The 20,275-nt window shown below is 35.1% G+C and overlaps 1 protein-coding gene across 1 annotated transcript; it reads right to left on the bottom strand.

Annotated features, from left to right (window-relative positions):
* Positions 1-215: 215 nt before the first annotated feature.
* Positions 216-20,275, bottom strand: LOC139150787 (pentatricopeptide repeat-containing protein 1, mitochondrial-like). The gene is given in 10 exon segments (XM_070723180.1): positions 216-380; positions 846-910; positions 913-1,027; positions 1,768-1,884; positions 2,995-3,735; positions 5,662-5,985; positions 7,274-7,414; positions 7,930-8,052; positions 8,464-9,241; positions 20,150-20,275. Coding segments are annotated over 9 exon segments (2,370 nt in total). The 5' UTR covers positions 9,043-9,241; positions 20,150-20,275.

Below are 20,275 nucleotides of genomic sequence, written 5' to 3'. Positions count from 1 at the left end.
AAATGCAGGAAACAATGCCACTCTGATGTGATGAGGTGTATTGGAGGCTGAAAAAAGTCTATGTTGATGATTGACACTTTTGAGTACATGAAGTATTCATGGAGTTGTCTGTTGTATTTCATATCAAATGTTACCACACCATATTTGGACAGGTACTGCAGCATCAAGTTACAATGAAGAGATGTGACCATGGTAACATGGCAATAATTATCACCTCATTGATTTATTTCATGGCTATCTTCTTGTTCATGTGTTTTTAATCCAAACTTTATCCATGGATGCTCTTCAATATCAATCTTCATCTCTTTCAACCATACAGTATAGTAACCGCGGAAACCTTGTATTTTGGCCATTTTGGGGTCCAATTTCTTGTTGAATCCCTTTGAAATAAAGATAAAGACCAAGCATTTTGTTAAAATGAGTTTCCAACATATCTCTGTACACCTGTAAACATGAAATGAGGGGCATTATGCGTAATTAAAAGATAGGAAATGGGAGGATACAATACACCATGAAAATGTTATTAGGGATTCAATTACAGAATTGATGCGGAGAATTACACCATGATATACTTGCAGCAAACATCTTGCTCACATAATTGTGAGATACCAGTAGTCCCACCAGCTGGATAAAATCTGTTAACACGTCATGTCATTTGTGGAGTCTAACCGTCAGGCATGGAAATGGAAATCAATTACACAAACCTAACTAATGTCAATCTTATAAATTTGCAGTGACATAGGATATGGAATTGAGCAAGTAAACAATTACCCGTAAAGCATATCATATCATAATTAGGGGGTTTCCTGATGCTAACATCATAACAAATCTAGCACATGTAATACCTTGGCAATATTGGTGGTGAAAGCTGCAGCCAGCTCTAATTGATTAAGAATAATTTCGTTGGTTGAACTCCATCAGCTTTCATAATTTTCATAATCTCTATCAAGTATCCATACTCCTTTTTCCTTCGTGCTGCAGTGATCAATGCTCCATACAATGGCAGATTTGGACTTAAACCAGTTGCCTGCAATGAGGGAGACATACATAACTTCTACTGTGTCACTAGTTCAACTGCAATGAACTATTACAATGAAAACACAGTTACAGAGTACATGTGTATTGAGTATGGGCACAGTCCATCTATCATGGATTGCAGTATGAGCATGGTCCCTCCAACATGGACTGTTGTATGAACTTAATCTGTCCTGTGTATCAGAGTAAAACCTTGGATATAAAATGTGATGGAGGGATTTGGTAAAATATTGACATAATGGGGTGAACAAATCATTTTCAGATCCACTAGCAAACATGCTTGTAGCAAAAAAAATTACTATCCCATTAATAACTCATGTTTTAGTTACTAGCTCAATGATTCACTTGTTCTTGGGCCAGTAGAAGCCACAAATTACAAGCAAAGCCATAAAATCTGAGTTTGGGCTTAGTGGACTTGCTCACCATGAACACCAAATACAGTATACTACAGAGGGATAGAGAATGACTTTGTGCTGAAGAGTCAATGTACTATGGCTATATCACTGATCTTGGTTAACTCATCTGTCAAACACACAGGGATTGTCTGATACGGCATTGCAGCTCTCTGAAATACAGGTTTTCAATTAATGGTGTTGCCTATTTACACACAATATAGAAAGGTCAAAATGATGCAGGTAGTGCAGAACTGAAAAGAGTTATTCATAGATTCTTGATGATGAAATGTGCATTGCTGTCACTGAGTGGATTTAGAGATTTGTTGCATTACCTCACCTTGACATCTTTCAGCAACTGCAGTCCATCTTCCTGTTTGAAGCAAGCACATGCCAAGTTGACAAAAGTCCTCAAATTTGGATGCAATCCACTCTTATGAATCACCAAAAGAATATCCTAGCAACAGAAATGATTAAAGTAATCAGAGGAAAGAATAGTCGGATACAGATCAAGAAATTAATGATGTTATTGATGGTGTACATACTGGTACATTGAGGAATCATACAAGTTTAAATCACAAATTCTTTGATTTTCAGTCCACACAAATAATATAATTATGAAGCAAAAATTTTCTACAAACTTTTGGAAATTGCTCATTTAAGAATGATGAAAATGATAGTTTAACCACTAATGACATGGTGGAAGCAACATGGAGGGCTCACATCACATGCTGCAGCAATAAACACAGGTGAAAAACTGACAAAGATTTTCAGAATTTCTTCTGGTACAGGCAAATATTACGGGCAATATGTAGTGTCCACTATATACTACCAGTATATTGACAGTACAAACACCGCGATCTGATTGGCCAAGACATGAAAATAACTGTCTATATTGGCAATTTAGCACAGCTTGGAATATGTGCGAGCTCTCAGCTAGAGAAACATTCCTTGTGCGACGTTTCATGCCAGAATTTCAATATACTGTTATAGTATGAGAGCAATACACCACCTTAGCAACAGGTATACCACTCGATTGTGACCAATTCACTCCATATATGCACTTGCTAATTTGCTTGTGTATATGTCATGAACTGGTCAAAATTTCATGGTATACTGTCACTGGGTGTGCTTTATTACTTAAGTGTCCACAATTGCAATTGTCATCTCCAGAATACTACGCACCAAAGTAAGGAGAGTTTAAGTCATGGACAACCTGCTCATCACTTTTAGATACCGGTATTTGCAAGGACATTTGTAGTTATGAGATAAATTATTGCCATTTGGCCAGATTTCTGCATTGTTATAGTCATCAGTGTAATGAAGGGATTTCAAACAAAATAAAGATATTGCAGGATACAAAAATCAGTAATTCTCTAGCCGCCTTGATAAGCTACACTGTATGAATTCCTTTGTCAGTGAGTATGACACAAAAATGAGTCTGCTTTTGATGCTAGAAACTTATGATTTTGACACAAAGTTTTTGAATTCCTCACTTGACCCACAGAACACAAAAATGTTGTTTGGCATGAAGAAGCAATACTTTGAAATTTATTTCATTGTTCACCTTGGCACCATTTAGATCATTCCTTTTTGTTCTCCTTCTGATGATTGCATTACAAAAATCAACATCGGGTTGTATTCCTGCTGTAGCCATGGCAACCATGAGCTCCTTCTCTGCTTTCGCTGTCATGGGAACACTATCCAGGCACAGAGTGCAAGTCTTGATATCAGGCTTTGCATTGTGATGTTTCATCTTTGTCAAGACTCCATGTACACCGCCAATTAATGCAAGCCTGGCTTCTGGACTGCTGCAATCACCTAAACTTTCAACATTTGCAATGACTGGAGAATTATCAAGTAAATTTGGAAGTCCAGATGGAATGCCAATTCCAGTTAAATATCCTGAACCACTGTCCTTTAATCTGTCATCTTGGCTATCCATAGCAACCAGACTGTCATTTTCTTTACTGTTTTGTTTCCACCAGTTTTGCTCTTCCAGGTCATTTTGATTTGCTCTATCTCCATCATCACTGATGTCCATTGTTTTCAATGTAGACACATCTTCCTTCTGCTCTATGTTCTTCTGAACATCATCAGCTTTATCTAAAGTTCTGTCATCAGTAATTCCAGAAGAAATCATATTTACTTTCTTCTTTTTCTTTGTATACATCTGTCCTCTACTTCGTAGCAGAAGATGGTTGGCCTTTTCCACATCCCCTATCCCACAATCCCTCACTGCTCTGAGTAGCAGGTTGTATGTCTGTGTGGCAGGCTTAACACTCCTTGCATGCATCTGCTGCCAGACCTATACAAACAATATAAACTTATTCAAGTCAGTAAATGTTGCATTTGAAACAATGTAAAGGTAAAACAAAGTTTATGCACCTAAGTACTATTACACTGGTGTGCAGATAAGAATGGACAGTGAAATCGATCTAAATGTTGCCACACTTGTGTAATTGATATGTAAAGTTGTTCCAAAACTTACCTCAGGAGTTGCACTGACTTGTTATAACTGCGGTGAAAATCAAAGAGCTTTTATGGACCCATAATAAAAACACACCAGGGAGTACACTTTGCAGTACACTTCACATACACAGACTCATATTACATTCCTTATATGCTGCTTTGAGTTACATTGTATCACAGCCAAGTCAGAGTCTAGTTGTCATTAGACTCTAGTTGCCTTTGCATTGTAGAAGTTCTTTGTCAAAAAAATCATGATTTACAGGAAACGAGGTGTACATACGCCAGAAATAAGTGAGAAAGTTGTCGAAATGTACGGGGATAGAAAGTCAGGAAATCTTTACCCTACACACACAGACACTAATCAATGTCTACTTTATTGCTTTACATCAACAAATACAGCAGAACCCTACTGTGAAACAACACTACCATGTCTGTAGTTTGCCACGACTCAACTAAAGTTACCGATCCTGTAGTAAATTTTGAAACAACTTTACAAACCAATTACACAAGTCTGATAACATTTAGATCAATTTCACTGTCCATTCTTATCTGCATACGACAGTAAGGCTTTGTCATTGTGATTTGTTGGTGAAGACCGACCTCTCCAACAAATGCAATGATCAGAAAAGACATTCAGGTATAACCTTTGTCAGCCAAATGATGTATATAAACAACTGAAATTAACACACAGCAGTGAAATCAATGTTGGCTGACCCTTTTAGTCTATTGTTCAGGAAAGTCTACATGTGCTTACACTCTAAGTGATGTTGGACTGAAAGAAGATTACTCAATGTCTACAGCTATTAATAAACAAACAGAGACTTCAGTGTTGATCAACATCAATTCAGCTGCCAATCGTATTAAAATTTTCACTACTATTGTGACAAGAGAAGTTAAAGGGATAAAGTCGCCCATTTTTCATGAATTTTGTTTGATACGTGATACTATTTGTTTGACATGTTGAAAGATACTGAATAAATGGGTGACCATGCATATATTCGACACTGGTTTTAGACATAAGACATGAAACCAACCTGATAACGAATTAATGGTCATGACCATTAATTCATTTTCGCGATGGTTTCACTTAATTTGTCTAAAACCGGGGTCGAATATATGCATGGTCACCAACCCATTCATTAACTTTCAGCATGTCAAACAAATAGTATCTCGTATCAAACAAAATTCTTGAAAAATGGGCGATTTGTCCCTTTAAACACTGGCACTTACAGAGGAGTGAAAGAGATTCTAAAACTAAACTGCTAAATGCTTGTACAAAGTGGTATGTTCAGACCAAAAATGTCTGTGTATGAAGTCATCCATATCTACCCTGTTGATAAAACTAAGCTCAGGCAATATGTGTATCAAGTAGATGTCTCTCTTTATAACAAAAGCAGGTCAACATAAGCGAAAATCAAATTCATTATCATATCACAGAAATTTCAATGTAGATTAATGCATCACATTGATCCTTTGATCAAAATTATAAAAGATATGATTTGTTGATCTAATATAATGGACAGGAACAAGGGGTACTACTTGGAAGCAAAATTTAGGTTTTAGATGAAAGCTATCTTTTTATTAGTGAGATATGTAAATAATGTTTGAAGGTGCCATACAAAGAATATGAGACACAGTTTTAATACCTTGACTCTCAGTCTGAAGCTATGTATTATTGTTATCCCAATAACACCATCCTGATATAAACAATGTGTAACTACTACAAATGATATAGAGTTTTTAACTGCGAGTTAAAGCTTACCTGTAATGCCATCCTGAATCCAGAATCCTTCTCCTCGATACAAGCCATCAACAGCGCATTGAAACTATCAGTCACTGCTGGATGCTTGGCAAAAATCATTTCATCAAATGTTTGGAAAGCTGACAAAATATCACCACATTTAGCATATGCTTTAATCAATGATCGATAGCTGATTGCATTCAGTTTAACAGACTTAGCATCAAGCAGTGCTCTTAGTTTATTCAGTCTTGACAATCCATCTGTCTTTGGCCACGGAGACTGTGCACAGGCATTGATTAGAGCTGTGTAAGTCACATCAGATGGACTTAATCCTCTTCTTTTCATCTGTGGATCAATTATACAGTCCATGTAAAGTGTCATGAAGATCATAAGAAGTTTATGGGTACTTTCATTTCTACTTTCAGTGTACCATAGCAGGTATGTTTTGAATGTCATGCGCATATATCAAAACATGATTGTTACTGTTAATCTCCCATAGATTCATCATGTATACTACTATGATACCAGTATGCTTTTCTTGGTTTTCACAGCGGTGTTTTACTCTTCAACCACAATTCTTGCAACAAGTGAAACTACATACAAACATTTACACTCAAGTGCAGATTAAGGTGGAGCTGCATGTTGCCAACGCAGTTTTTTAACAAGCAATATTTCTCATCAAAGATGACAAGGAAACCCCCTCATATTAGTACATGTATATATTTTCAAAAAGCAGAGACTCTAAAGTTTAGTATTAAACCCTCAATTTGGTATTTATGATAAAAACTAATTTAAGTCAAAAACATGAGGCAGTTTTCTGAAATTAAATATTTCACTTGAAACAAGAGTATAAGTAGAAAAAAACCCCGAATATTTTAGTTTGCATTATCTTTCTTCATTCTAGAATGGCAAGGGTTGAAAGACTGACACTCAAAAAGTGATTAAAATCATGATTAGCAAAATTAAAATGATAGAATTTTATTGCTAAACAAAATAGTTGTTTTGTTATATAGCATTTAAAGAACAAAATGTGAAAATTTCAGAAAATTTGACCCAGCCAGAGTGGAGTTAAATTCTTTGGAAATCTTGAAATTGGGAGGAAAAAGAAGCCAGGAAATCGGGTGATTTGCATACATTTACATAAATTAACACTTCTTTATCACGCAACTTACGACTGCTTGACAAGCTAAAAGGTGAACCCAACCAATATTTTAATCTTGGGTTGACAAATTAATTAAAATTGAATGAATATTTGCAAAAAAAGTGATTTCAGAGCAAAATACACTGTGATGGGTGCAGCGCCTCCTTAAATTCATTCATTCATTCATTCATTCATTATTTCTTTCATTCATTACTATATGAATGTATCAGCATTCACTGGCCCATCAGATCAGTCAAGCGGCAAATTTACTTGTTTACACAAAATATTTAGTCATCTCTGACACTGAACAACTGGATTTGCTAACAGTACGCCTGATGTGTATTATGATACACAAGTTGCTACAGTACAGTAAACAGAACAGATCTAGGTAACAATTAAAATGTGCTGAATGTTTATATTACTTGCATTTTCTCCAAGGGGTGAGAAGTGCATGAATTTTGATGAGCTGATCACAGATACCCAATTACTTACATCATTGTAAAGTTTGAAGGCTTTCTTGGTGTATCCAGCTCTACCACATGCACCTATAAGAACATTGTAATTGTACTCTGTGGGTTGAACTCGATCTTCAGTCAACATTCGTACTTCCAAAATCTCAATGGCCTCCTTCAGCTTTAGATAGTATATGAAAATGAAAACATGATAAGTATTATGAGACAAGAATGATAAGAAGAAGAGTGGTATTAAATATGTTTGTGGAATAATTTGTAAAATGACTTCACAAAAATGTCAATTGATGAAATACTCAAGTTACCCATTGGTGGTTACAGCTTTCATTTCTCAAAGTACATTTCTAAATGTCACTGAACTATACATTGTTGCACTGATATGACTTCAACAAAGTCTGACCTTAACAAAGAAATGCAGGCAATGTTTCCTTTCAGCAGAACATTTTTTTTTCAAAAATTCACAGAACAATGCAACAACAATATTTGTAGTAAATACATCTTTACACATAAAAAGTGAAGCTTTCTTCAGACAAACAGTGCAAATGTGGTACTTGGGTTGATTACATGTGCTTTTCGTACGTCTAAAATATACATTATGATTAATTAAAGCTACATTTAGAATCTCAGAATTTACTTATTTCACTGTTTTACAATTGTTTGATTTGCTACATGACTTACTTTCCCTTGTTTCACAAGTTTCTTCATTTGGTTACCATACCATATCGGGGTGTGACGGCGCCCTCTAGGCAGTATTAATTCTTTATCCTCTTCTTCAAGGATAAGCAGATCATCTCCCTCATACTTGAAACAAATGTAGCAAATGAGATAACATGACAATGCAAGTTACAGTAAAAATATACATTTTCACAAACTGATAAATTTCATGCACTGTTCTTGAAGGAATCAACGAGCTTAGCCTACAAACTTAAATGATTACAATATCGAACAGTATAATGACACAAAATTTCAATGTGATATTTTGAGATTTGATATAACATATATTTTGTTGATTTTTTCCAGGAATCAATAATTTTAGATGAAAGTTTACAGTACAACATTCCTGTAATCATTTGTACATCTGTAAGAATAATTTTTTCAAAAGGTAATGTGGTATACTTTCTTAAATACATACTGTATTTCAAATTATTACACAGAACAGTGCTGGAGTTATTTTGGACCTCTGAATATGTCATGATCAAAGCGATTACTCACTCTTCTATGCCTATATTCATCTGTCAATGTTCCAAATACATCAGAATCATCAACCGCTGCATTGACTAGACTTTCATCTTTATCTTTATCTTGATTGGGTGAATCCTCACTTTCTTCAGTAAATGTCTTACGTTCAAATTCTTCTCCTTTGATATCATGTAAAGATCTATTTGTAAATCTTCTACTGAGGTACGCCTGTCTGTGACTTTTAGATATTTCTTTATCGTATGTCTCTCTGTCCATTTCAATATTTTCACTATCATTATTGTTAAGCATGTGATTAAGATCCATTTGATTCAGTAATTTATTCCTGCGTCTTTTTGAAGATTGTATAATGTCACTTTCCTTGGGTGAAATGTCTTTGAAATCAGAATGATTGACAGTGCTGCTATGGAGTTTCCTTTGAGGAGACACAGTGTTACCGTGTTCATCAAGCCATGGTTGACTTGCATAAACAAACTTCTGAGAGGAACAGTAACTACTTCTCCACTTCTTTAATAAAGCAATTGAAATCCTAGCATTCTTCATGTAGAAGTTCTGATAAGCTTTTAATGCGCTGTGTGTCAGTAGGAAAGCCATTTCTGGACAACTGCAAAGATGGATGGTGGTTGTTGCTAATATTCAGACTAATTAGTGGAACATAGGCATGTCAGTTGATGTTTGCTTCTGGTAATGGGACAGAGTTTCAGAAACACACTTGCCAAACATGAGCTTCAAAGTCTTGATCTTGTGCCAGCACAGATGTAAAGCTAGATCTGTGTAGGTATGGTTTCAAGACCTGAAAATAGAACAGATTCCTTGATGATAACCTTTCAATTGGCTCAAAGAGGTACAAGACTGGCAGAAAATCAAAAATATTTTATTGTCGTTTCATTATTATATTAGTTAGCTTTCATCTGGTTTTCCTGTTTTTTGAGGGGGTCATGACCACAAGGCCCTCATACAAACCAGCTGACCGGGCTTGAACTGCAAAGGGCTACCTATGTTGTAGCTGTGGGGTCCACACACTTGTTCCAAAACCATATTGTACTAAAACCACCTTGTTCTAAGTTCTACCTTGTCCCATGCCATTTTGCCTTAAGTACCACCTCGTACCAAAACCACTTTGCCCCCATGAAGCAGCTGTTTTCAATACCACTGTGGCTCACAGTGTTATATATTTTACCATGTAAAGTGGATGCATTTGTGTAACCTTTCATTCTCCTAAAAACCATAATATGGTAGAATTAGAAAAAAGAATGATGCAAATGAGCTGTCAAACCCACATTCACATGTACAATAATAGCCCAAGGAGTATAGTGAAAGTGACCCACTATGAAGATGCAGCTGCGTCCTTACATGTTCATTTCTTTACATGTCTGATAGCTAGTAGAAGCTCCGACTGGGGCCTTGTGCAATATTGCACTACATGTAAGTCAGTTTCTCGAAATGCGTTTACTCTCAAGACTTTGGTCATGGGATAGATAGGTAGAGAAATCTTTGTGGGTATATTCATAGGTTATTTTCAAGGTTACCACTTGGTGACAGTTCAGGGATCAAAGTGGTGTTGTTTGGGAGCGAAATGTGTGACTCTTGTGAAGTTGTGGCAAAGAGGTTTTTGGTATAAGCATATAAGGTCGTTTTGGTCGTTTGCTGTGAAATGGTATATAACGAACTGGTGTGGTGTGGTGTGACTTGGTTTTGGTGCGAAGTGTCTGGCAACCATAGCTGAGAATGGAACACCATACTTCAAGGTTTTACCAGCCGTTTTTTGGAGTCTGAGGTTTGCCATCAAGCACAAAAATCCCTGGTAAAACCTTGATGTATGGTACTGCAGCTACACCAATTGCAGCTACCAGAATTTACACAGCACATCAATGCAGTTACATGTACTGCAGTGCTGCAGTTAACTACAAACAAACATACATACATTTTGTATCTCCATGTTCTGGGAAAGCTACTAAAATCACTGAATTTGTGGTAGTATGACCGTCACCACAGGTACCTGGAGTTGCCAGTGTAGTAAACATACAGAGGAGCTTCTCTCTATGTATACTATGCTGGCAACTCCAGGCAGCTATGACCATCACATGGGCTTGGCACATTCAGGGTCTTGAAATTGTTATATTTATAAATGAGGCAAGCCGAGAGCCTGTTTGGGTGGTGTGCTATGGTGTAATCAACACCAACGTTCCTGATTGATTGCATGCTAACGACGTGGTTCCACTTACAGGACTTTGTGATCACGTACACTGAACAGCCAAGGATACTGCAACATTGGCACTTTAGGCATTATGGAATAACATTATCTAAGTTCTCTAAATTAGAGTCTCATGTAAGACAAGTGGGTAAGTGGCCGATGCCCAATACGCTCTGTTATTGGATAATATCGGATAAAATTGATAATATCGTCTAACATCTGAGTTAGAGTCTATTATTAGAAGGTTGCGAAGTGGCCTATGCCTGACATGTTGTTTTATCAGATAAAATCAATAAAATCATCTCACATCCAAGTTAGAGTCTAATATTAGACGAGTGGGGAAGTGGCTGATGCCTGACATGCACTTTTATCGGATAATATAAGATAAAATCGATAATATCGTCTAACATCTAAGTTAGAGTCTAGCATTAGACAAGTGGGGAAGTAGCTGATGCCCGACAAGCTGTTTTATCGGATAATATCGGATAAAATTGATAATATTGTCTAACATCTAAGTAAGAGTCTAATATTAGAAGGGTTGGGAAGTGTTCAATATCCAAAATGCTGAAACCGAAGAATCGAAAAGGAGCTGAGTCGATTGAATCTCATGTCATGATGTTGTACGGTAATTTTACCTGTACGGTATGTTAAAAACATAAAGAGCACGAAAACACTTCATATTTTGCTGTCAATTACTGTTGTAAATAAGAGTTTCAGTAACCTTTGTGTCAACATGTTACTTAAAGGATTGTCAAGTTATAGTCCGTGGGCTAGAGGGGGTCTACGTGCACCCCCCCCACAGGATAACAAACCTGTATTTTTCAGAACCCTTGGGATCCCTAGAATACGAAATGGAATTTTAACAGGAAAAATATAGGGACGCAATAGCTGTTATGGTCATGTTTTGAAGGGTACCGCAAAATCACGATTTTCCAAGCCAAATGCATTTTCGTCAAATCTGTCTTCTTGTAAGTCATGTGCTGAGCTTATTTTTTAACATAACCTCACTTGTTTGGTATCATTAGAAAGGGAATTTATTCCTCTTTAAGATGACATATTGCACTATGCAATATCTTCTACAGTTTTTGTCAAATATAACCAAAACTTACCCCTTACCCCAAAATTTAACATTGCAAATTACAGTAAAACTCAAATTCTACCAATTTTTTAGCTAGGCATAATAAAATATGCATTGCTTTGTCTGAAATCTGTTTTATTTGATACAGGGACATGTCAGAAATATGAAATAGACTTTTAACAGAAAAAATATTGGGAATCTACAGCTGTAACAGTCATATTTTGAAGGGTACCGCAAAATAACAGTGTTGCAGATTTGCATGCATTTTTGTTAAAACTGTCTTCCTATAAGTTATTTGCTGAGCTTGTTTTTGAATATAACCTGGCTTGTTGGGTATCATTAGCAAGATAATTTACTAATCTTTGAAATGACATATTGTAACATGCAATATCTTCTATTGTTCTCATGATATATAATCAAAACTTACCCCATACCCCAAAGTTTACATTGAAAATTTCAGTCATAGCTAAAACCAAATTCTTCCATTTTTTTAGCTTGACACAAAAAATCTGGCCGTTTTTGCTATTAAATCTGTTTTATTTGGTACAGGGACATGTCAGAAATATGAAATAGACTTTTAACAGAAAAAATATTGGGAATCTACAGCTGTAACAGTCATATTTTGAAGGGTACTGCAAAATAACAGTGTTGCAGATTTGCATGCATTTTTGTTAAAACTGTCTTCCTATAAGTTATCTGCTGAGCTTGTTTTTGAATATAACCTGACTTGTTGGGTATCATTAGCAAGATAATTCACTAGTCTTTAAAATGACATATTGTAACATGCAATATCTTGTGTAGTTTTCATGATATATAACACAAACTTACCCCATACCCCAAAGTTTACATTGAAAATTTCAGTCATAGCTAAAACCAAATTCTACCATTTTTTAGCTTGACACAAAAAATCGGGCCGTTTTTGCTATTACATCTATTTTATTTGGTACAAGGATATATCAGAAATATGAAATAGACTTTTAAACAGAAAAAATATTGGGAATCTACAGCTGTAACAGTCATATTTGAAGGGTACCGCAAAATCATAGTGTTGCAGATTTGCATGCATTTTTGTTAAATTGTCTTCTTATAAGTTATCTGCTGAGCTTGTTTTTGAATATAACCTGGCTTGTTGGGTATCATTAGAAAGATAATTCACTAGTCTTTAGAATGACATATTGTAACATGCAATATCTTGTGTAGTTTTCATGAAATATAACACAAACTTACCCCATACCCCCAAAGTTTACATTGAAAATTTCAGTCATAGCTAAAACCAAATTCTACCATTTTTTTAGCTTGACACAAAAAATCTGGCCGTTTTTGCTATTAAATCTATTTTATTTGGTACAAGGATATATCAGAAATATGAAATAGACTTTTAACAGAAAAAATATTGGGAATCTACAGCTGTAACAGTCATATTTTGAAGGGTACCGCAAAATCATAGTGTTGCAGATTTGCATGCATTTTTGTTAAATTTGTCTTCTTATAAGTTATCTGCTGAGCTTGTTTTTGAATATAACCTGGCTTGTTGGGTATCATTAGAAAGATAATTTACTAATCTTTGAAATGACATATTGTAACATGCAATATCTTGTGTAGTTTTCATGAAATATAACCAAAATTTACCCCATACCCCAAAGTTTACATTGAAAATTTCAGTCATAGCTAAAACCAAATTCTACCATTTTTTTAGCTTGACACAAAAAGTCTGGTCGTTTTTGCTACTAAATCTATTTTATTTGTACAAGGACATATCAGAAATATGAAATAGACTTTTAACAGAAAAAATATTGGGAATCTACAGCTGTAGCGGTCATATTTTGAAGGGTACTGCAAAATATTAGTGTTGCAGATTTGCATGCATTTTTGTTAAATTTGTCTTCTTATAAGTTATCTGCTGAGCTTGTTTTTGAATATAACCTGGCTTGTTAGGTATCATTAGAAAGATAATTCACTAGTCTTTGAAATGACATATTGTAACATGCAATATCGTGTGTAGTTTTTATGAAATATAACCAAAATTTACCCCATACCCCAAAGTTTACATTGAAAATTTCAGTCATAGCTAAAACCAAATTCTACCATTTTTTTAGCTTGACACAAAAAATCTGGCCGTTTTTGCTATTAAATCTATTTTATTTGGTACAGGGACATATCAGAAATATGAAATAGACTTTTAACAGAAAGAATATTGGGATTCTATGGCTGTAACAGGCATATTCTGTGGAGTACTGCAAAATCACAGCAGTGCAGACTCATATGTTTTTTGTTAACTTTGCCCCATTGTAGGTCATCTGCTGCGCTTATTTTATTACATAAGCATGTTTATTTGGTATCATTAAAAAGCTAATTTACTACTTTTTAAAATGACATATTGTTATATGCCATATCTGATATACTTTTCATGGAATATGACGAAAACTTACCCCATACCACAAAGTTTATATAGAAAATTACTTTCGTAGCTATCGTCAAATTCTACCAATTTTCTAGCTAGACATAACAAATAAGGCAATGCTTTATATGAAATCTTATTATTTGGTACTGGGGAATGTCAGAAATATGAAATAGACTTTTAACAGAAAATATATTGGGACTCTACAGCTGTAACAATCATATTTTGAAGGGTCTCGCAAAATCACAGTATTGCCAACTCTCTTGCTTTTTTGTTAAATCTGTTTTCTTATAAGTCATCTGCTGAGCTTGATTTTTGACATAACCTGGCTTGTTAGGTATCAGTAGAAAGGTAATTTACTAGTCTTTAAAATGACATATTGTAAAATGCAATGTCTTGTTTAAGTGTCATGAAATAGGACCAAAACTTACCCCATACCCCAAGGTTTACACAGCAAATTACTGCAAATCTGAAACTCTACCATTTTTTACAATTTATTAACTTTACATACCAAAGGCAATGCTTGTATGCAATCTATGAAATCTGTGTTTTTGCTAAAAAAAGTATGTCACAAATATGAAATTAACTTTTAACAGGAACATAATATGATTTTGTAGCCTTTTGGATCATATTTGGAAGGGTACCCAGGTATCAGGGCAAATTTGCCGAAACACATACATTTGCAATATATGGGTTCCCCCTCCAAAAATGATCCAAACGGCTACTAACTTGTATCATCTTCCCGTTAAAAGTTAATTTTATACTTGTGACATACTTTTGTAACAAATAAATCAGATTTTAAACAAGAATTGCCTTTTGTATTATGTGCAGCAAAAAATGGTAGAATTTAAGATAAGGCGTAATTTGCGATTTGAACTTTTTGGGTATGGGGTAAAGTTTGACCATATTCCAGGAAAACTATGAATGACATTGTATATTACAATATGTCATCTTAAAGAAGAATAAATTGCCCTACTAATGATACCTCACAAGCCAGGTTATGTCACAAAATAAGTTCAGCAGATGACTTAAAAGAAGAAGAATTTAACAAAAAAGGTGCCAGTTTGCGGTACTGCGATTTTGCATTTCCCTTCAAAATATGGCTGTTACAACTATACAGTCCAAATATTTTTTCTGTTAAAAGTCTATTTCACATTTCTGACATGACCCAGTACCATATACAACAGATTTAATACGGAAACAGAGCTATTTTTACAGTCTAGCTAAAAATTCATGAATTTGATCACGTTATCTATGACAGTACTTTCAATATAAACCTTGGGGTATGGGGTACGTTTTGGTCATATTCCATGAAAAGTATACAAGATATTGCCTGTTACAATATGTCATTGTAAAAACTATTTAATTACCTGTTCAATGATACTAAACAAACCCAGTTATAATAAATAACAAGCTCAGTAGACGACTTATAAGATGACAGATTTAACAAAAACGCATGCGAATCAGGAATACTGAGATTTTGCTGTACCCTTAAAAATACAGCTGTTACAGCTATAGAATCCCAATATTTTTTCTGTTAAAAGTTCATTTCATATTTCTGATATGGTCAAGTACAAAATAAAACAGATTTCATACAAAAATTGTCTAATTTTTTATGTTGCGTAAAAAATTGCTTGAATTTGACATTAGCTATGACAGTAGTTTTCGATGTAAATTTTGGGGTATGGGGTAAGTTTTGGTCATATTTCATAAAAATGTGTACAAGATATTGCATGTTACATATGTCACTTTAAAGATTAGTAAATAATCTTACTAATGATACCTAACAACTTACATTATATTCTATAAGAAGCTCAGCAGATGACTTAAAAGACGATAGATTCAACAAAAATGCACGCAAGTCAGGAATACTGAGATTTTGCTGTACCCTTCAAAATCTGACTGTTACAACTACAGAATTCCAATCTTTTTTCTGTTAAAAGTCTATTTTATATTTTTGACATGACCAATTACCGAATCAAATAGATTTCATACAAATAAATGCCTGATTTTATATGTCTAGGTAAAGAAAATGGTAGAATTTGATTTTAGCTATGACTGCAATTTTCAATGAAAATTTTGGGGTATGGGGTAAGTTTTGGTTATATATCATGAAAACTACACAAGATATTGCATGTTACAATATGTCATTTCAAAGATTAGTAAATTATCTTTCTAATGATACCCAACAAGCCAGGTTATATTCAAAAACAAGCTCAGCAGATAACTTATAAGAAGACAAATTTAACAAAAATGCATGCAAATCTGCAACACTAATATTTTGCAGTACCCTTCAAAATATGACCGCTACAGCTGTAGATTCCCAATATTTTTTCTGTTAAAAGTCTATTTCATATTTCTGATATGTCCTTGTACAAATAAAATAGATTTAGTAGCAAAACGACCAGACTTTTTGTGTCAAGCTAAATAAATGGTAGAATTTGGTTTTAGCTATGACTGAAATTTTCAATGTAAACTTTGGGGTATGGGGTAAGTTTGTGTTATATATCATGAAAACTACACACGATATTGCATGTTACAATATGTCATTTCAAAGACTAGTAAATTATCTTGCTAATGATACCAACAAGCCAGGTTATATTCAAAAACAAGCTCAGCAGATAACTTATAAGAAGACAAATTTAACAAAAATGCATGCAAATCTGCAACACTATGATTTTGCGGTAGCCATTCAAAATATGACTGTTACAGCTGTAGATTCCCAATATTTTTTCTGTTAAAAGTCTATTTCATATTTCTATTTTGATATGTCCTTGTACCAAATAAAATGGATTTAATAGCAAAAACGGCCCGATTTTTTGTGTCAAGCTAAAAAAATGGTAGAATTTGGTTTTAGCTATGACTGAAATTTTCAATGTAAACTTTGGGGTATGGGTAAGTTTGTGTTATATATCATGAAAACTACACAAGATATTGAATGTTACAATATGTCATTTTAAAGACTAGTAAATTATCTTGCTAATGATACCCAACAAGTCAGGTTATATTCAAAAACAAGCTCAGCAGATAACTTATAGGAAGACAGTTTTAACAAAAATGCATGCAAATCTGCAACACTGTTATTTTGCAGTACCCTTCAAAATATGACTGTTACAGCTGTAGATTCCCAATATTTTTTCTGTTAAAAGTCTATTTCATATTTCTGACATGTCCCTGTACCAAATAAAACAGATTTAATAGCAAAAACGGCCAGGTTTTTTGTGTCAAGCTAAAAAAATGGAAGAATTTGGTTTTAGCTATGACTGAAATTTTCAATGTAAACTTTGGGGTATGGGGTAAGTTTTGATTATATATCATGAGAACAATAGAAGATATTGCATGTTACAATATGTCATTTCAAAGATTAGTAAATTATCTTTCTAATGATACCCAATAAGCCAGGTTATATTCAAAAACAAGCTCAGCAAATAACTTATAGGAAGACAGTTTTAACAAAAATGCATGCAAATCTGCAACACTGTTATTTTGCGGTACCCTTCAAATATGACCGTTACAGCTGTAGATTCCAATATTTTTTCTGTTAAAAGTCTATTTCATATTTCTGACATGTCCCTGTATCAAATAAAACAGATTTCAGACAAAGCAATGCATATTTTATTATGCCTAGCTAAAAAATTGGTAGAATTTGAGTTTTACTGTAATTTGCAATGTTAAATTTTGGGGTAAGGGGTAAGTTTTGGTTATATTTGACAAAAACTGTAGAAGATATTGCATAGTGCAATATGTCATCTTAAAGAGGAATAAATTCCCTTTCTAATGATACCAAACAAGTGAGGTTATGTTAAAAAATAAGCTCAGCACATGACTTACAAGAAGACAGATTTGACGAAAATGCATTTGGCTTGGAAAATCGTGATTTTGCGGTACCCTTCAAAACATGACCATAACAGCTATTGCGTCCCTATATTTTTCCTGTTAAAATTCCATTTCGTATTCTAGGGATCCCAAGGGTTCTGAAAAATACAGGTTTGTTATCCTGTGGGGGGGTGCACGTAGACCCCCTCTAGCCCACGGACTATTAATATTCATGAATCAACGCAGTAGAAATAGCGGCTTTTACTAGTCAGTGAATGAAACGGAGAAGAAGGAAAGCTCCACATCTGATTGCCAAGTATTGTCATGAATTAAGATTTATTTAATATTTGCAAATTAGCATTGATTTTAACTTTTCTGTAAGTTTCGCATTATTGTAAGTATTAAAATAAGCTTATTTGGCATAAAACAAGATCTATGATTTTTGTTGAATGTAATTTACATGGATATGGCAGAAATAGTGTAAGCCTGATCTCAGAACAAGTTGACTACTTTCAGTGTTCACTTGTGTGTCTTTGATTTAAGACATTTACAATGACCGTTAAAACTGCATGTGTGTCTTGATTTAAGACATTTACAATGACCGTTAAAACTGCATGTTGGGCATCATCCATTTCCCGACCCTTCTAATATTTGACCCTGAATTAAAAGTTAGAGGATATTTATCGATTTATCCAATAACATCTGATAAAACACAATATCAGACATCGGCCACTTCCCAACCTGTCTAATATTAGACTCTAACTTAGATGTTGGACAATATTATGATTTTTATCCTGTAATATCCAATAAAAGACAATGTCGGACATCAGCCAATACCTCAGTCGTCTAATACTAGGCTCTAACATCCAAGTTAGAATCTAATATTAGATGAGTGGGGATAACATCGATAATATCATTTAACATCTAAGTTAAAGTCGAATATAAGACGTGAGTGCGAAAGTGGATGCCCAAAACACTGTTTTTTCGGTAGCTGCAAAATTGTAGCTCTACGGTGAGGCGGTCGGTGAGTTTTGGTTTTTGCGACCTCGCTCACCAGTAGAGCTACAATGCCGAAGGCCCTGTAGCATACAAAATAAGCGCGCCACACATGGCGCGGCATTTTGATGTAAAATCCCACATATTTACTGCATTTGGTCGTACCGATTTATCAGTACTGAAGACTAAACACTATACTAAACTAACCTTGTCGTTTATGGGGTTTGGTATTAGCACAGACACGTCGATCGCGTTCAATAAACATTGAGCGTGTTTCTAGGAGCCGCCATTACCGGAAGTTGGTAATGGCGGCTCCAAGAAATGTTTTTGGAACGCGATCGACGTATTTGAACAAATACCAAACCCCATACACGACCAGGTTAGTGTAGTATAGTGTTTAATCTTCAGTAGTGATAAATCAGTATGACCAAATGCAGTAAATATATGGGATTTTACATCAAAATGCCGTGCCATGTGCAGCGTGCTTATTTTGTATGCTTCAGGGCCTTCGGCATTGTAGCTCTACTGGTGAGCGAGGTCGCAAAAACCAAAACTCACCGACCGCCTCACCGTAGAGCTACAATTTTGCAGCTATTTTATCGGATAATATTATGCATTATACATCACTTTAGTCTCATTCTCCTGAAACTCTCTAACTTAGACATCTTATGCGATATTATCGGATAATAAAGAAAAAGCACATTCGCGCCTTCATGGCATGACACGGAAAAGAAGTCATGAAACAAACTCAACGCGTACGCAAGTATCGCAAAGTTTGGAGAATATTTTCACTCACAAGAAGAGGGAAATGACATCGGGCGATTTCTGAGTGTGTCTACTCTCTCGTTTTATGTGGCCTTAATCTAGTAAATCACATGTGCAGGTAACTGCATGACCCACGCTCCCCGTGGCTGACCTGATCATTTCACGCCACAGGCGTGCTGTTTACTGGGTAGTTTGTATAAGTGTAGTTTATGCGACGTTCCGTAGCCTTTGGTTATAAGGCTACGGAAAAGAACGTCGGAACGTCGCATAAATTACACAGTGACTTATACCATGGATGTAAAAAATAGATCCATGCTTATACAAACTACCCAGAAAACAGCACGCCTGTGTTTCACGCGCCTGCGGTTTAATTCCGCTAATCAACCATGAACATCGCCTGCAGTTGAAACGTAGCTGGAAAAAGGCTTAAACTACGAGCATCAATCTGGCTTACCTCATAAACACCCGTTGTCTCTGATGTCGGAGCCCGGCCCAATTCACAACATGCATCGCATGGAAGTCGCCATCTTGGATACTGGGCAACTAAATTACGCTACCTGATTGGTCAGTCGCAGGGAGC

This window comes from Ptychodera flava, chromosome 15 (genome assembly GCF_041260155.1).
Source record: "Ptychodera flava strain L36383 chromosome 15, AS_Pfla_20210202, whole genome shotgun sequence".
NCBI classification, from domain to species: domain Eukaryota; kingdom Metazoa; phylum Hemichordata; class Enteropneusta; family Ptychoderidae; genus Ptychodera; species Ptychodera flava.
This window is presented reverse-complemented; position numbering and strand designations above follow the sequence as displayed.